Source organism: Babesia bovis (assembly GCF_000165395.2).
Source record: "Babesia bovis T2Bo chromosome 4 map unlocalized Chr4_2, whole genome shotgun sequence".
Taxonomy (NCBI): Eukaryota; Apicomplexa; class Aconoidasida; order Piroplasmida; family Babesiidae; genus Babesia; species Babesia bovis.
The window spans coordinates 499,200-512,590 of NW_026261572.1; the positions used below are offsets into that span (position 1 = coordinate 499,200).

The 13,391-nt window shown below is 39.0% G+C and overlaps 7 protein-coding genes across 7 annotated transcripts; 2 read left to right on the plus strand and 5 right to left on the minus strand.

Annotated features, from left to right (window-relative positions):
* Positions 1 to 195: 195 nt before the first annotated feature.
* On the minus strand, positions 196 to 2,321 carry BBOV_IV002170 (uncharacterized protein). The gene has a single exon (XM_001609332.2). It carries the CDS (start codon positions 2,270 to 2,272, stop codon positions 290 to 292), a length of 1,983 nt encoding a protein of 660 aa, XP_001609382.2. The 5' UTR covers positions 2,273 to 2,321; the 3' UTR covers positions 196 to 289.
* Positions 2,322 to 3,335: 1,014 nt separating this feature from the next.
* BBOV_IV002180 (uncharacterized protein) lies at positions 3,336 to 5,724 on the minus strand. The gene has a single exon (XM_001609333.2). The coding sequence runs from the start codon at positions 5,677 to 5,679 to the stop codon at positions 3,460 to 3,462; it is 2,220 nt and encodes a 739-aa protein (XP_001609383.2). The 5' UTR covers positions 5,680 to 5,724; the 3' UTR covers positions 3,336 to 3,459.
* Positions 5,725 to 6,654: 930 nt separating this feature from the next.
* Positions 6,655 to 7,101, minus strand: BBOV_IV002190 (TPR repeat family protein). Its single transcript, XM_001609334.2, has one exon. It carries the CDS (start codon positions 7,079 to 7,081, stop codon positions 6,692 to 6,694), a length of 390 nt encoding a protein of 129 aa, XP_001609384.2. The 5' UTR covers positions 7,082 to 7,101; the 3' UTR covers positions 6,655 to 6,691.
* A 52-nt stretch (positions 7,102 to 7,153) lies between these two features.
* On the plus strand, positions 7,154 to 8,856 carry BBOV_IV002200 (DEAD/DEAH box helicase family protein). Its single transcript, XM_001609335.2, has one exon. The coding sequence runs from the start codon at positions 7,227 to 7,229 to the stop codon at positions 8,817 to 8,819; it is 1,593 nt and encodes a 530-aa protein (XP_001609385.1). The 5' UTR covers positions 7,154 to 7,226; the 3' UTR covers positions 8,820 to 8,856.
* Positions 8,857 to 8,912: 56 nt separating this feature from the next.
* Positions 8,913 to 10,303, minus strand: BBOV_IV002210 (Replication factor C subunit family member). Its single transcript, XM_001609336.2, has 8 exons — positions 10,140 to 10,303; positions 9,992 to 10,098; positions 9,832 to 9,955; positions 9,546 to 9,680; positions 9,343 to 9,510; positions 9,231 to 9,302; positions 9,011 to 9,192; positions 8,913 to 8,974 (listed from the first exon to the last, which is right to left on the minus strand). Exons 1-8 carry the CDS (start codon positions 10,266 to 10,268, stop codon positions 8,923 to 8,925), a joined length of 969 nt encoding a protein of 322 aa, XP_001609386.2. The 5' UTR covers positions 10,269 to 10,303; the 3' UTR covers positions 8,913 to 8,922.
* A 7-nt stretch (positions 10,304 to 10,310) lies between these two features.
* On the minus strand, positions 10,311 to 11,858 carry BBOV_IV002215 (Mitochondrial carrier family protein). Its single transcript, XM_051767842.1, has 7 exons — positions 11,782 to 11,858; positions 11,501 to 11,746; positions 11,374 to 11,455; positions 11,079 to 11,278; positions 10,726 to 10,812; positions 10,615 to 10,691; positions 10,311 to 10,526 (listed from the first exon to the last, which is right to left on the minus strand). The coding sequence occupies exons 1-7, from the start codon at positions 11,792 to 11,794 to the stop codon at positions 10,323 to 10,325; spliced, it is 909 nt and encodes a 302-aa protein (XP_051623593.1). The 5' UTR covers positions 11,795 to 11,858; the 3' UTR covers positions 10,311 to 10,322.
* A 7-nt stretch (positions 11,859 to 11,865) lies between these two features.
* On the plus strand, positions 11,866 to 13,330 carry BBOV_IV002220 (Ribosome-binding factor A family protein). Its single transcript, XM_001609337.2, has 2 exons — positions 11,866 to 11,992; positions 12,305 to 13,330. The coding sequence occupies exons 1-2, from the start codon at positions 11,872 to 11,874 to the stop codon at positions 13,315 to 13,317; spliced, it is 1,134 nt and encodes a 377-aa protein (XP_001609387.2). The 5' UTR covers positions 11,866 to 11,871; the 3' UTR covers positions 13,318 to 13,330.
* Positions 13,331 to 13,391: the final 61 nt, after the last annotated feature.

Consider the following 13,391-nt stretch of genomic DNA (forward strand, 5'->3'; position numbering starts at 1 on the left):
TTGATATTGCAGTATATACAAGCGGTCCTTTTATAATTATTAATTAAAATTGACATGTCTATAATGTTTTAAACAATCATATTTTACACTGCTAATATATATTAGATCAAAATCACAATCAAGTAAAAACAAGTAAAAAAGTTCTCAACCATATACCTTATATTCAAATTGAATAACAAAATTGTTATTCTATCACCTTTTCAGATATCATTAATTGTTATCTAATGCAATTATGTTGTTATATGTAGTTTGGACGTTAAAATTCAAAATCTTCATTGGTTGATCAAACTTACGTCACTGCTGAATATGGATTACTCGAACGCATCATTGCGAACAAGGCCCATGCAGCCGCATCTATACTGTCCAATTTTTTATACGTTGGTGAATTTCCATCCATGACCTCCTGGTATATTGTCTGTGTCACGGTGGGTACACCTGCTCCAATGCATACAGTATGGATGATGACATAATGCCACAAATTGTCGTTGCATCGGAATGATTCCACCTCACTCAGCAGTGCGTTGGGTGGTTCTATAAACAAGGTAGATTCATGACGGCTTGCGTCAATGACTCCTGATATGCGGTAGTTCAACACGTTCTCACGGGATATAGCGAAACCCGTATAGGTGCCCATTGCATTATTCATGTTCCTCGTATGAATAAAATCGTAGCCTAAGTTAAGGTAAATATCTTGTGCCACCTTCACATTGATTAATAGTACTAATGGAAAGCTTGGTGTTGGACCAAAATAAACAGAGAATTCTGAATTGTTTTCTTTAGGTGAAGAACTACATTGAACTAAAGTTGCGAATTCTGGTAAGGTAGATGCTGAAGCAACCCTATTGTCAAATCCTGGAACAGCACTAGCAGAATTACGTCCGTCGTTTGATACATTATCACTATTCATCACATCGTGCACTTCAGTTCTTCCGGTCACGACCGATGTGCTGCTGGACACTTCACCTATTATAACATCTGCATCATCTACCGTTGATGATCCATTGTTGTTAGTTTGTGACGGTGATGATGCATGCCCATCAGACAGCGAAATGGCATCGGGGGTAGCCCAGTTGCGCAATTCGTCAATGTTCCCACCAGTATTCGGTCCGGGTGCACTGGATTTTTCAAACGACCTGTCTTCACTCGGGTAAATATCGGCGCAAATATTTTCTGTAGTGGAATTCAACCCAGGCATGTCAGGGTTCATCTCGTTCTGCGAACACCCTGCAAGTGAATCATATTGGGATTCTATAAACCGTTCTAACTCTGCATACAAATCATCATCAAAAGAATATGCCAGTTCGTCATTACTGCTTATAAACGTTGAACTGTCTGATATGTTGGTGTCATTGTGTGCGCTTATATCGTTTAATTGATGTTCATCACTTTCGACACGTCTGCGTTTTGCATTGTTTTCGACGTAACTAAGGATCATGTCAGGCATCCTCTTTATCATAACTGGATGGTTTAGCATTTTACGATTTTTTGATATTTTATTCGAACATTTCAATAAATTATTGTCACCCGTCGACCCATGCTCTTGTTGCCCTTCTATGATGTGAATGGTATCGTCGTCTTGTATATATGCTCTCACTGCTTTGAGGCTGACGTCTACCATCATTTGTGACTCCTCGGGATCACGCGTTGGGAACATAGCCTTGATTACATCCATGCTATACCTGACAGTGTTCGTCTCTCTGTCATATCTCATATACCTTTGCATTGGCGGGGGTTCTGTTGTATTCGTTGGTACAAATACCACAATAGAGTCCGTCGCTAGGTCGGTACCTGGGTTGCCATGTTCGGTTCCCTCAATACTGGCTCGGTTATATTGTTCAGTGGCACCTTGGGCGTAGTTACCATCCGACTGTCCTATGAGAGACACTGATTGCAGGTTTATATTTATGTTCATGTTGTTATCGCAATCAACTGTCAATATTCTATTACTTGATTCAACTTCAATTTGTTTGCATGTCATATTTAAACTTTGTTTACACCCCAATGATGCTGTGTCATATTGTGATATATTCACTGCACGAGACTTAAACGTTATGCTATCCACTGTTGTACTATAGAAATCTTTCCATTGTAACTTATAGTCGTTATTTATAGTTAACAGGTTTTTACTAATATAGGAATCAGCAATAACATCCCGAGTAACAGCAGGATGATTATTCGTCGTTGGTGTAATATCAATATCGATATTCACAACACCGCATATATGATCTAATAATGCATTCATATTAGCTGGTTCAAAATGCTTATGTCGCATAGATGATAAATGTATGTGAATAAGACGAGTCCCGTCTAGATTTCTAATAGGTGACGTAATTCTGAGATAACATTGTCTACGCCGCTTGAATATTTCGATATAATATCCATAAGCAAATTGAAAGCCTTCATCATCCAAATATAATTCAACACCTTCGTATCTTATTGCAGATATATTATCTTCATTATAATATATAGAGGTATACATACCTCTATCAGAATAGGTGCCATAATACACATCCATACCCTGTAAATTTTTTGGACTGATATCCAAAATATTTCCACTTGTGGTTTTCCATGATAAAATGGCTAAAAGCAATAACAATACTCTAAAATAGTTCATTATACTTAACAACTAAGTAGAAGGATATAATAGTTCGAATGTAGCATGCCAATCTACTTGTAAGAAATTCCTGTTACTCATGAAATCTAAAACTGTTTCGGCATTTAATCGTATATTTATTGTATGCGAAAACAGCAAGGAAAAAGTGCAGCCTCATTGAATCTAAAGAACTATCCCATGCTGTACCATTAAGTATAAAAGAGAGGTAACTAAAATATTAGCACATCATTAGGCATATCTATAAGTACAAAAATGGTATGTATGAATAAATGGAGAGTGAGATTTATATGTATTACTCCATCTTATAAGATATGTGCTGTTGGTTATGGACAACTATTGAGAGAGTTTAAATGTAAGCTATTATATTTATGAGGCTATTGGACTTGATTGGAGTTCGAGTATATTCTCAACATATAATTATCTAGGTGGATTACTATGAATAAAGTTTACTGTTACGTACCATACAATGATTCAATGTAGTGGCAAGTATAACTGTGTATAGTATGGTTTTACGTTTAACACATAAGTGGAACAACAAGGTATATCATCAAATAAGCCATTCAATTATATATCACTACTCTTATTGGAATGCTATACCCCTTATTATATGCATGTCACGCCGAAATGTTGTTGTTATTAGTGGCTACCACCCATTAGCATTGGTCCATACATATAAAACGGCACAAACGAATATAGATACATCACGTGCATGGGAAATAGTCCTCACGATAGTTAACATTACACCTTGTAGTATCCTTCTACCATTGTAACAATATAAGAAGACAATATGCATATAGACATTTGTACAAAAAATTCATGAATAGTGTGAAAATATGAATGTCGTTTTATTGGTTTCTAAGAGTTTTTAAAAGAAGTAAAATTTCTGGTGCAGGATTTTCAACAAGCGTGTATGTCGGAACGTTGTTTTCTATCACGGCAGTGTATAGTTTCATGACAATCGATGGGATATCTGAACCTATGAAAACAGTATGCACCACTACGTAATTGTGTCCTTTAATTGCCTCTACGAAATATTCAACCTCGGAAAGCAATGCATCACCCACATCGGTAAAGACACTTCCAGTTTTATCTCGGATGTCTATTGCTCCCGCTATTCTATACTTTGTTATGAGACGCCTTGGTATTGAAAGTTTAGTATAATGGCCATACATTGATTTAAACGTACGTGTTTCTACTGGGATTAAATTAAGGTTCCTTGGAAATCCAACATTAGATGAAACCAAAATTACTAAAGGGCAGTCTTTAGACGGCTTAACTTTAATTAGTTGATCATTAACACGTACTACTGGTGTTGTTTTATTGGGAATTTTTGTGGGATTAGATTCAAACCGCATTCTGTTACGTTGTGCTACGTCATTACCACTATCACCTAATTTTGTAAAAGCTACATTACCAGTTGAAGGTCCATCATTGCTCGAGATAACATTCACAATATAACAATCGTCTCCATCATTTACATTATCACTATTCATCACATCGTGCACTTCAGTTCTTCCGGTCACGACCGATGTGCTGCTGGACACTTCACCTATTATAACATCTGCATCATCTACCGTTGATGATCCATTGTTGTTAGTTTGTGACGGTGATGATGCATGCCCATCAGACAGCGAAATGGCATCGGGGGTAGCCCAGTTGCGCAATTCGTCAATGTTCCCACCAGTATTCGGTCCGGGTGCACTGGATTTTTCAAACGACCTGTCTTCACTCGGGTAAATATCGGCGCAAATATTTTCTGTAGTGGAATTCAACCCAGGCATGTCAGGGTTCATCTCGTTCTGCGAACACCCTGCAAGTGAATCATATTGGGATTCTATAAACCGTTCTATCTCTGCATACAAATCGTCATCAAAGGAATATGTCAGTTCGTCATTGCTGCTTTTATATGAATTATTTGAGTTTGAAAGGTAATGAGCATCGTTTTCTTCAGTGTCCAATCCATCAAAAAGACCCAGATTAGGTGTATTTTGCATATCAATAGAACATAAGGCAGCCACTTGACCATTCATATCATTCACATTATAACTCTCATTTTCTGTATCAAACCTATGTAATAATGGCATTGTCTTCGTATCCAACAATGAATCCTCAATGTCACCACATGGTGCCACAGTACGTAACGGATCATGAGTAACAAGTTGTGTGAAATTACAAAACGCTAAATTTGCATAACTTAAATGATTATTATCAGTATCCCCCAATGCCCCCTTCTGTATCCATGCTTCACCCGTCGTCCCATGCTCTTGTTGCCCTTCTATGATGTGAATGGTATCGTCGTCTTGTATATATGCTCTCACTGCTTTGAGGCTGACGTCTACCATCGTTTGTGACTCCTCGGGATCACGCGTTGGGAACATAGCCTTGATTACATCCATGCTATACCTGACAGTGTTCGTCTCTCTGTCATATCTCATATACCTTTGCATTGGCGGGGGTTCTGTTGTATTCGTTGGTACAAATACCACAATAGAGTCCGTCGCTAGGTCGGTACCTGGGTTGCCATGTTCGGTTCCCTCAATACTGGCTCGGTTATATTGTTCAGTGGCACCTTGGGCGTAGTTACCATCCGACTGTCCTATGAGAGACACTGATTGCAGGTTTATATTTATGTTCATGTTGTTATGGCACTGTATTCCATATAGTGTATCTGTTCCTAGGACTGTGATTGCTTCACAATTCATATATAGCTTTGCTTTCACTCCCAATATTAGGTTCCTCAACTGGCTGAATTGTAGACTGCCCACTTTGAACCTTAGTTTGTCGTAGACTGTAATGTTTCCATTTAATGCTTTGATGTGATATGGGTGTTGGAACCTGTAAGCATGACGTGCTAAGGTCAACGACATATCGTCGTAAACAGTGAGCATCGGATGCTGCGTTTTGCCAGGTTCCATAAACACGTCAAGCATCACAGGGCCACAAATGTGTTCCATCAGGTATTCATCAGGTATCACGGTGTAACTACTGCTAGTGACATTATATATTTGCCATACATATGGGTCATAATTTGCATCGTGGTTATAACTGATTAATATTCTTATCATGTTTACGGAAGATCGGTTGAATACTTCTATGTAGCTACTGTTTACCGTTGCCTTTTCTTGTATGCTGATATTTATATCAATATTATAAAGCCTAACAGAAGAGAACACATCTGTATTAAATGATACACAGGTATATACACCTCCATCAGAATAGGTGCCATAATACACATCCATACCCTGTAAATTTTTTGGACTGATATCCAAAATATTTCCACTTGTGGTTTTCCATGATAAAATGGCTAAAAGCAATAGCAATACTCTAAAATAGTTCATTATACTTAACAATAAGGTTAGAGAAAATAGAATGAATATAGATGAAGCATATTAAAGCACAACACTGTCATAAATCTAACATCAATTTCATTATATTGTAAAATGGTTCATATGGTTGAAGATTTTGACTGATAAAATAATTAACGGCAAACATTTGATGATTGGTACAAAAAATATATCGTATAATACTCTCAGTACATCTTGAAAGATAAAGAATCTTTAAAGATCCATATTTTGAACACTATAACAGTAGGTTACAAAGAATAGATTACTTAGACTTAGAAACGCAGAACTTCTGGCCATGCTGGTAATCTGATGAATTATTTTACCAAGAACATTTTTCATTGGAAGCGACATATTTTTGAGCTTTTGGAGCTAAATAGGACGTTGTGCTCTTATAAAGTGATGGGATTGTCTGATGGATAAAAATATAAGCAATAACAATTGGCGGGGTGTGTTAGGTAGTTCTAAGATCTTTCATTGTTTTAATTATTGCTACACTAGCAATTATACATCAAACTTTATATGTTGTCGACATTGCCACTAAACTAGAGAGAACAGTGTAACAGCTATAATATCGGAGAGTATATATTTCAGAAATAATCGTGTGAATTGTCGCAGCGCAACAAATAAAATGATTCTCATAAACACGATTTATGTATCCTAAGACTCATAGTATCAAAGATAAACATAACAGCAAATACAACACATGGTATAAAACACGGGGAAAGGAATATTTTTAGAAAAACAATGATAACAAGCAACCGTATGAATCCTCCAGTGCTGCATCATAGTCCTCAAATGCCAAGTTGCAAGCCGCACGATTGGCGAATAATTGCGATTTAAGACTGATATTGTCAGCATATTCGAGTCGCACAATGGCACTTGTGTACAACTCGCGTGCCCTAAAAATGTCACCCTCCTTGAATGCAACGTTACCCCGCTCCTTCAGAAATGCAGGGGAATTCCTACCAAACAGTTGACAAGAGTCATCCTGTATGACATCCTCCCTATCACCACCTGGATCAGACCCAGCATCCAATGGACCAACCACCCCCTTGTCTTCCTGCTCTAAAGGTGGCAAATCAGCACCAACACTGTCTAATGATACATCGGAAACATCCATCATAACAGACCAAATTTTACCGGGTTACGATTATTACGCGCGACACCAGGGTGTTGTCAACATAGCAAGGATAGGGCAAAAGAACAATCACTGTCCACACATCAACGATATCGCACAATTCACTGATATTTTATTACTTATCTTCCCGATGGCAGCGGTCGAAGACAGGCCAGCTGATGATCACAGCGAAGCGGTTGGACCGGCTGTCGCCAGCGCGTCAATCATTGAATTCGGCCGTAGCAATTTACACCCTACTCTCCTGGAATCTCTGTCTCAAAGATACACTACTTTCACAGATATACAACGGAAGGCAATACCACTTATACTTTCGGGAAAGGATGTTCTTATTAAAGCTCAAACTGGTTCTGGCAAAACTCTAGCTGCACTTGTACCTGTTGCAAACTATCTATACGAATCAATGCGAAACATAGGGGAGGCACAACTGGTAGTTTTGGTCGTTTTACCTACAACTGAGCTGGTTCATCAGACTGTGGAGGTCTTATCATCGCTCTTGGAAGGTAGTGTAACTGTGAAGGCATCGTTAAAAAATGAAAACATAATCGCAAACGTAGTTGTATCAAAGCCTAATATGGCATTGTATCATGCAAAGGAACACCAAGCCACGTTGAAAATAGTAGTGCTTGACGAAGCTGATCTTTTGTTTGAATTTGGTTTTAAAAGCGAAACACTTCAGTTGGCTGAAATATTGCGTAATTTTGGCAGAAGGAAGTCTTTTCAGACTATACTTCTTTCTGCGACTCTAGATCAGCATGTACAAAACCTAGCTAATCTTATTTTGTATAAGCCGCTGTTTGTTGAAGCTGAATATAAACCCAGCATGGGTTGTATTAAGGAGTTTTATGTGCGTTTGAATGAAGACGATAAACTACTATTTGTCTACGCTCTCATTAAAATGGAGACCCTACCATATCCTGCATTGATTTTTACTAATTCTGATGAAAGGGCATACAAGATTAAGACACATTTAGCTAAGTTATCGGTTGAATCGCGTGCTTTGAGTAGGCTTTTGTCCCCTCGCATGCGCCAAGCTTTACTTACCAGCTTTAACCAAGGAACTATCAATGTTCTCATCGTAGCTGACGATGATCGTGGCGATAAGCTTTGCGCTACAAGGGGTGTCGACTTCAAATGTGTGCAGTGTGTCCTGAACTTCGACGCACCTACAGATTCGACTACATATACCCACAGGATTGGACGTACTGGTCGCATGGGTAGGGTCGGCAGTAGCATAACATTTATATGCGACAACGACTTACCCTTGTTGGAGGACCTGCAGGGCGATCCATCTCGGCATATACAGGAATTAGACATACCGAAGGGAGTGTTTGACACCATGCGCTATCGTGTCGAAGATGTAGGTAAGGGTGTTACAAAGCGTTTGGTGTCTACCAGTCAAATGCAGGCGTTGCGTCATAGCGCATTGCTTGAGGATGCTTTCGTTACCAACCTTAGCAAGCGCGACGAAGTATTGCTCAAAGCTGTTGTGGAGAATGATGAGAAAAGGCTTGGTGTTGAGAAGCGTCATTTAGCACATATACCCAAATACTTGGTAAATGACCCACTCAAGGCTACAGTCGTCGAATTACAACAAAAGGTAAACATGAACGCTCGCCCGACTTCAAAGGCGCCAACAAAGGCAGAGGAGTCTACTAAAGGACGCACCAAAGTAAGGAAGAAGAAGTTCAAAAAATTGCCAAAGTTCAGACGTAGGAAGAAATAAATGACAATGTATCTTTGCGCACAAAGTATTTGACTCGCTGTCACATCCTTTTAAAGTTACGTTTATACATTTGATATCGCGATATTAATGTATGTGATGTTTCCTAGCTTTTTCTCATTATAAGTGAAACTTTGCAAAGAGTTGCAATAAGTTTGCTGAATATTTATGTGATCACAACGCTGAATACTTACTCTAATTGTAGCGGGCTAGATAATCCACTGATCATTGTCATGTGAGACAATGATATGGTTTTAAGGAATTCACAAAGTATATGCTCTGGTGCCTTTAATGTCTTAAGGACGCTTCGGACAGTCATGAGGATATCAAAAGGCGAATGGCCTAAGGCCAACAAATCTTCAGCTTTTTCATGAGCCTATGTAACATATATACAGCCAGTAATAGCCAACTTACTGGGCGCCATTGTCCATCCAAGCAATCTTGTAGTAATTTCCTAATGAGTTCTGGTGACGGTACATCGCAGACCTTAGCAAATTTTATTCAAATTAAACTCTAATGGACTAACCTTGTATACATTTTGACTAGTGATCAAATTATATCCTGAGGATACATTTTGCAGGTTGTTAACCGCACGACGCATGTCACCATTTGCTGTAAATAGCAATGCTTCCATGCCATCGTTTGTATACTGTACATTTTCCTCTTTACAAATGTGAATTAGTCGAGTGAGTATCTGGGTAATCAATGACATAGATCTTTATAACTAACCATTTCATCCTGCAGGGGCTCATATCTTATAACGGCGCAACGGCTTTGGATGGGTTCTATGATTTTAGTCGATTGATTGCACGCTAGCGCAAATCGTGTTGTTTTAGAGTATATTTCCATGATACGCCTCAGTGCCTATATATTATGTACTATGTCTATTCAATGTAAGGCATTACGGCCATACGTATGTGCAAGGAATTCATAAGAATCCTATCTTTCTACAGGTCGCAACACTTAACAGTGCATAACGACTCAGCTGATAATGCTACTAAAAAGTAAAACACACCTGCTGTGCAGCTTCGGTCATCGAATCCACTTCATCAAGTATAATTATTTTGTGCTTATTTGGTGGTAATACAACTGACTTTTTCGCAAAGTTTTTGATAGCTCCACGTACAACATCCACTCCCCTATATACTTTAAATCTGGTTACTGCTGCATCCTACCTATCATCGCTAGCATTGAGCTCTAAAACTGCATTCTTGAAATGGTTTCCCAGCATCTCATGGGCCAAGCAGAGTATAGACGTTGTCTTCCCAGTGCCTGGAGGACCCTATCAATCTTGTGATCAACTTATATGACAGGGAAACTCACACAGAGTAATAGGTTGGGCATATTCCCTTCCCTTGCGATCACTTCTAGGCGACGCGTCACCTCGGGATTCCCGATAACGTCCTTCAAGATACCGGGGCGGTACTTTTCGATCCAAATATCGTTACTCATAGCGATATGTATTTATTCAGTGCTTCGAAATCAATTTATATAGTGTCTAAGTCGCTATGGTGTGTGATTGCGATAAGTGGAATCATAAGGTTCACCACGTAAAACAGGTCGTATTTTTAACTTTCCTAATTCTAGAGTGGCAAAGAATACAAATCCGCCTAGCGTAATCCATGCCGTACGAATCCACATTCCTGAAAACAGTGCACGGACGCCTTCTTCGCGGACTATTCTCCGTGCACACTCTGTGGCAGACGCATACTGTAAAGAATATATCAAGAACGTGGTTTTCACATATACAGTTCGCAATTTCTTTACAGAAGGATGATGTATGTATTACACAACTTACCGTTTTTGCGGAACCCTGGGTCATAAGTCTGGTTTTTACCACGTCTAGCGGCACGGTTGCAATACCTGCACAGCCACCTATGGATGTTTTAGAGTTTACACGTCAAATTACCTGCGAATGAACCACATAAGGCTGATACTACCACATCTCCTGTGTCGTTGGTGACATCGGCCTTGGTTGCGATATATTGTGAAAATCCTATAAATACAGATGAATTGTGTCTAAAATATGTTTTCGATCACAAACAAATGAAACTTATGTAAATTTGCAGATACCAATTGATTTAGATGGGTCCGTGAAAAAGTATGCATTTCGGTAAATTTCATTAAACATAAAAACCATAACAACGAGAGGAAAAATGAATTCTGTGCAATTTAACAATCACGCACTGCTATCCCTATTGGGTAATGACCCATACAGGCTGTGAATACAACGTTACGCTATGAATGGTAGTGAAAACCAACTTTTAGCGGATTGTAGAGTTTTTAAACGTTCCCACAGTACAAATTGTATTCCATCGAAAGGTACTTCACGCATGAGTGTTGGAAAAAAACCAGCATACAATCCCTTGTACCCTTGAGTACGACGAATCGAACGAAAGGTTTCGTACGATGTCGAATATAGACCTGCTTGCATTTGTTGTTTGATAACCTCAAACGGGTTCCTATATCATTTTGAATCACGTAAAAGGCATTGGTTCTTTTCTAATGTAGCAGGTAACCGTTTTATGTGTTCATTTAAAATCATAGTCAAACGAACCGAATCAAAAGTGAACAAAATTGCCCACAAGATGAACCCAGAAGGTGAACTACTGGGAGAGGTATCCAACCGTTCCCTTTTCCTGCAAATAACATCATTCTTCTAGAATCAAAAGCCTTGCACATACCTTGATCTCCATTCAAAACATCTTTAGTAAATTCATAAATACCATAAAATGCAGCTGTTGATGGTACGTCACCTAAGGCTAAAACGAAAAATCCGGTATATAGCGACCTATATCGAGGTATGTGTCTCATATGACGTCGTTCGATTTGTAGGTTCCGTTCTAGCTGGCTCCGTGTCTTTAGTGTGTCCAGCGGATATAGGAGTGCATCTGCTGCAAACCCTGCGATACCACCGCATATCACATTACCTAAGCCATTGTATAAACCCACTGATACCACTTACTTAGGTGATCCATCGCCGTTGAATAGGTGGCGCCCACTGAACACTACCGAGGATTGTAGAATATCCTCTCAAAACAAATATAGTGCAAAGATGGTAGCACTCACAAGGTTACGTTTATTACGACGCCATAGTGATAATTTCGAACGACTGAGAACACATCTACATGGTTCCCAGTCAAATCAGGTGCAATACAATACTAGACACCGCGACGGTAAGTTGCTTTACAATGGAAGAATCTACGTTTATGACGTGTGTATGATTGTTCTATCATCCAAAGTATTACTACGAATCACAAATTTTGGAAATGTGTAGCATGGTTTGCTTAGGGAAGGCTGGTCAGCATTCATTATTGCAAATATTAACCATTACCTCTGCCTAAGCAAATTGGTTATATATGCGGTAAATTGTTATATGTGGTTCTTATTTGAACTCCTGTTTGTTTTTTGTGGTAAATATTACGCTCTGTACTGATAGGTGCATGGACGATATTCATGATATAGAGATTCGTAATGATCATATGCAGAGCTTTTGAATGAAATTGAGAGCATGGAAATAGACTCTATGTTTGAAAAGATAACAGGTATACCATCTAGGAATAGATCAAAGCAACAGGATATAATTGAGACTCAATCGTCCGAGGACGGACGGCCTGAAATACCAAAAAGGAGTAATTTAGGTCGAAAATCACGTTTTGATTTTGCTGAGCCCAGATGTGAATTTGAAAAATTAAACACATTTGCATCTTTAACTAGGAGGAAAAGCGATTTCCAGGATCTAACCCATCATGAGAGGCAGGAGCTACAACGTTTAGAGGCACATGCGCGTTTATCCGATCCCAGGAGCATTTTAAACAAAAACCGAGGCAAGGTTGACCCTAGGCGTGAGGCTAAATCTATGTTGGGACAACTGGACAAATTAGATGGGCCTCCCAATTATATGGATGAAGATGTGGATGATCATATTGGCGCTGCTATGATGGAGGAAAATCGATTTGATGAGGTTGTTTCTAGAATTCGTGCACAGATTCGTTCCGAAAAACAGGAGAACAGCAAAATCAACAAAGCTACGATACCCACTTTTAACGGAGTTATCGTTGATCCTATAGCCAAGCATGTTCAACGTCGCCGCCTCCGCATCAATGCGATGATACAGGATCATCTGGAACAGATAATCACTGCTAACGATCCTTCTCTATTATTGGGGGATGTAAAAGGAGCTTCAATATCGTTGAAGAAAGTAGAGATGGCAAGTGGTAAATCAACAATAAGGTGCTACTATACAATCCTGGGTGGTGACGGTAAAGAGGCATATATACATCAAATGTTACAACAAGCACAGAAAAAAATACGTTATTTTCTAGCCCGCAAACTAGAGCTTGGGTATACACCTCCAGTTTTATTCATCAAGGCCAACCATAACGAGATATCACAAATCAAACGCGCTGCCAGTTTACCAGAAAATGCTTTTAACTTGCCTTTAGAAACAAAGATAAAATCGTTAGGTGACGGGTTCCACAAGAGAATGGCAGCCTTTTGATGTAATATTGAGGAATCTCACATTACGTTTGATAATAGCTTATGTTGCGAATAAATGAGGCATATACGCTACAA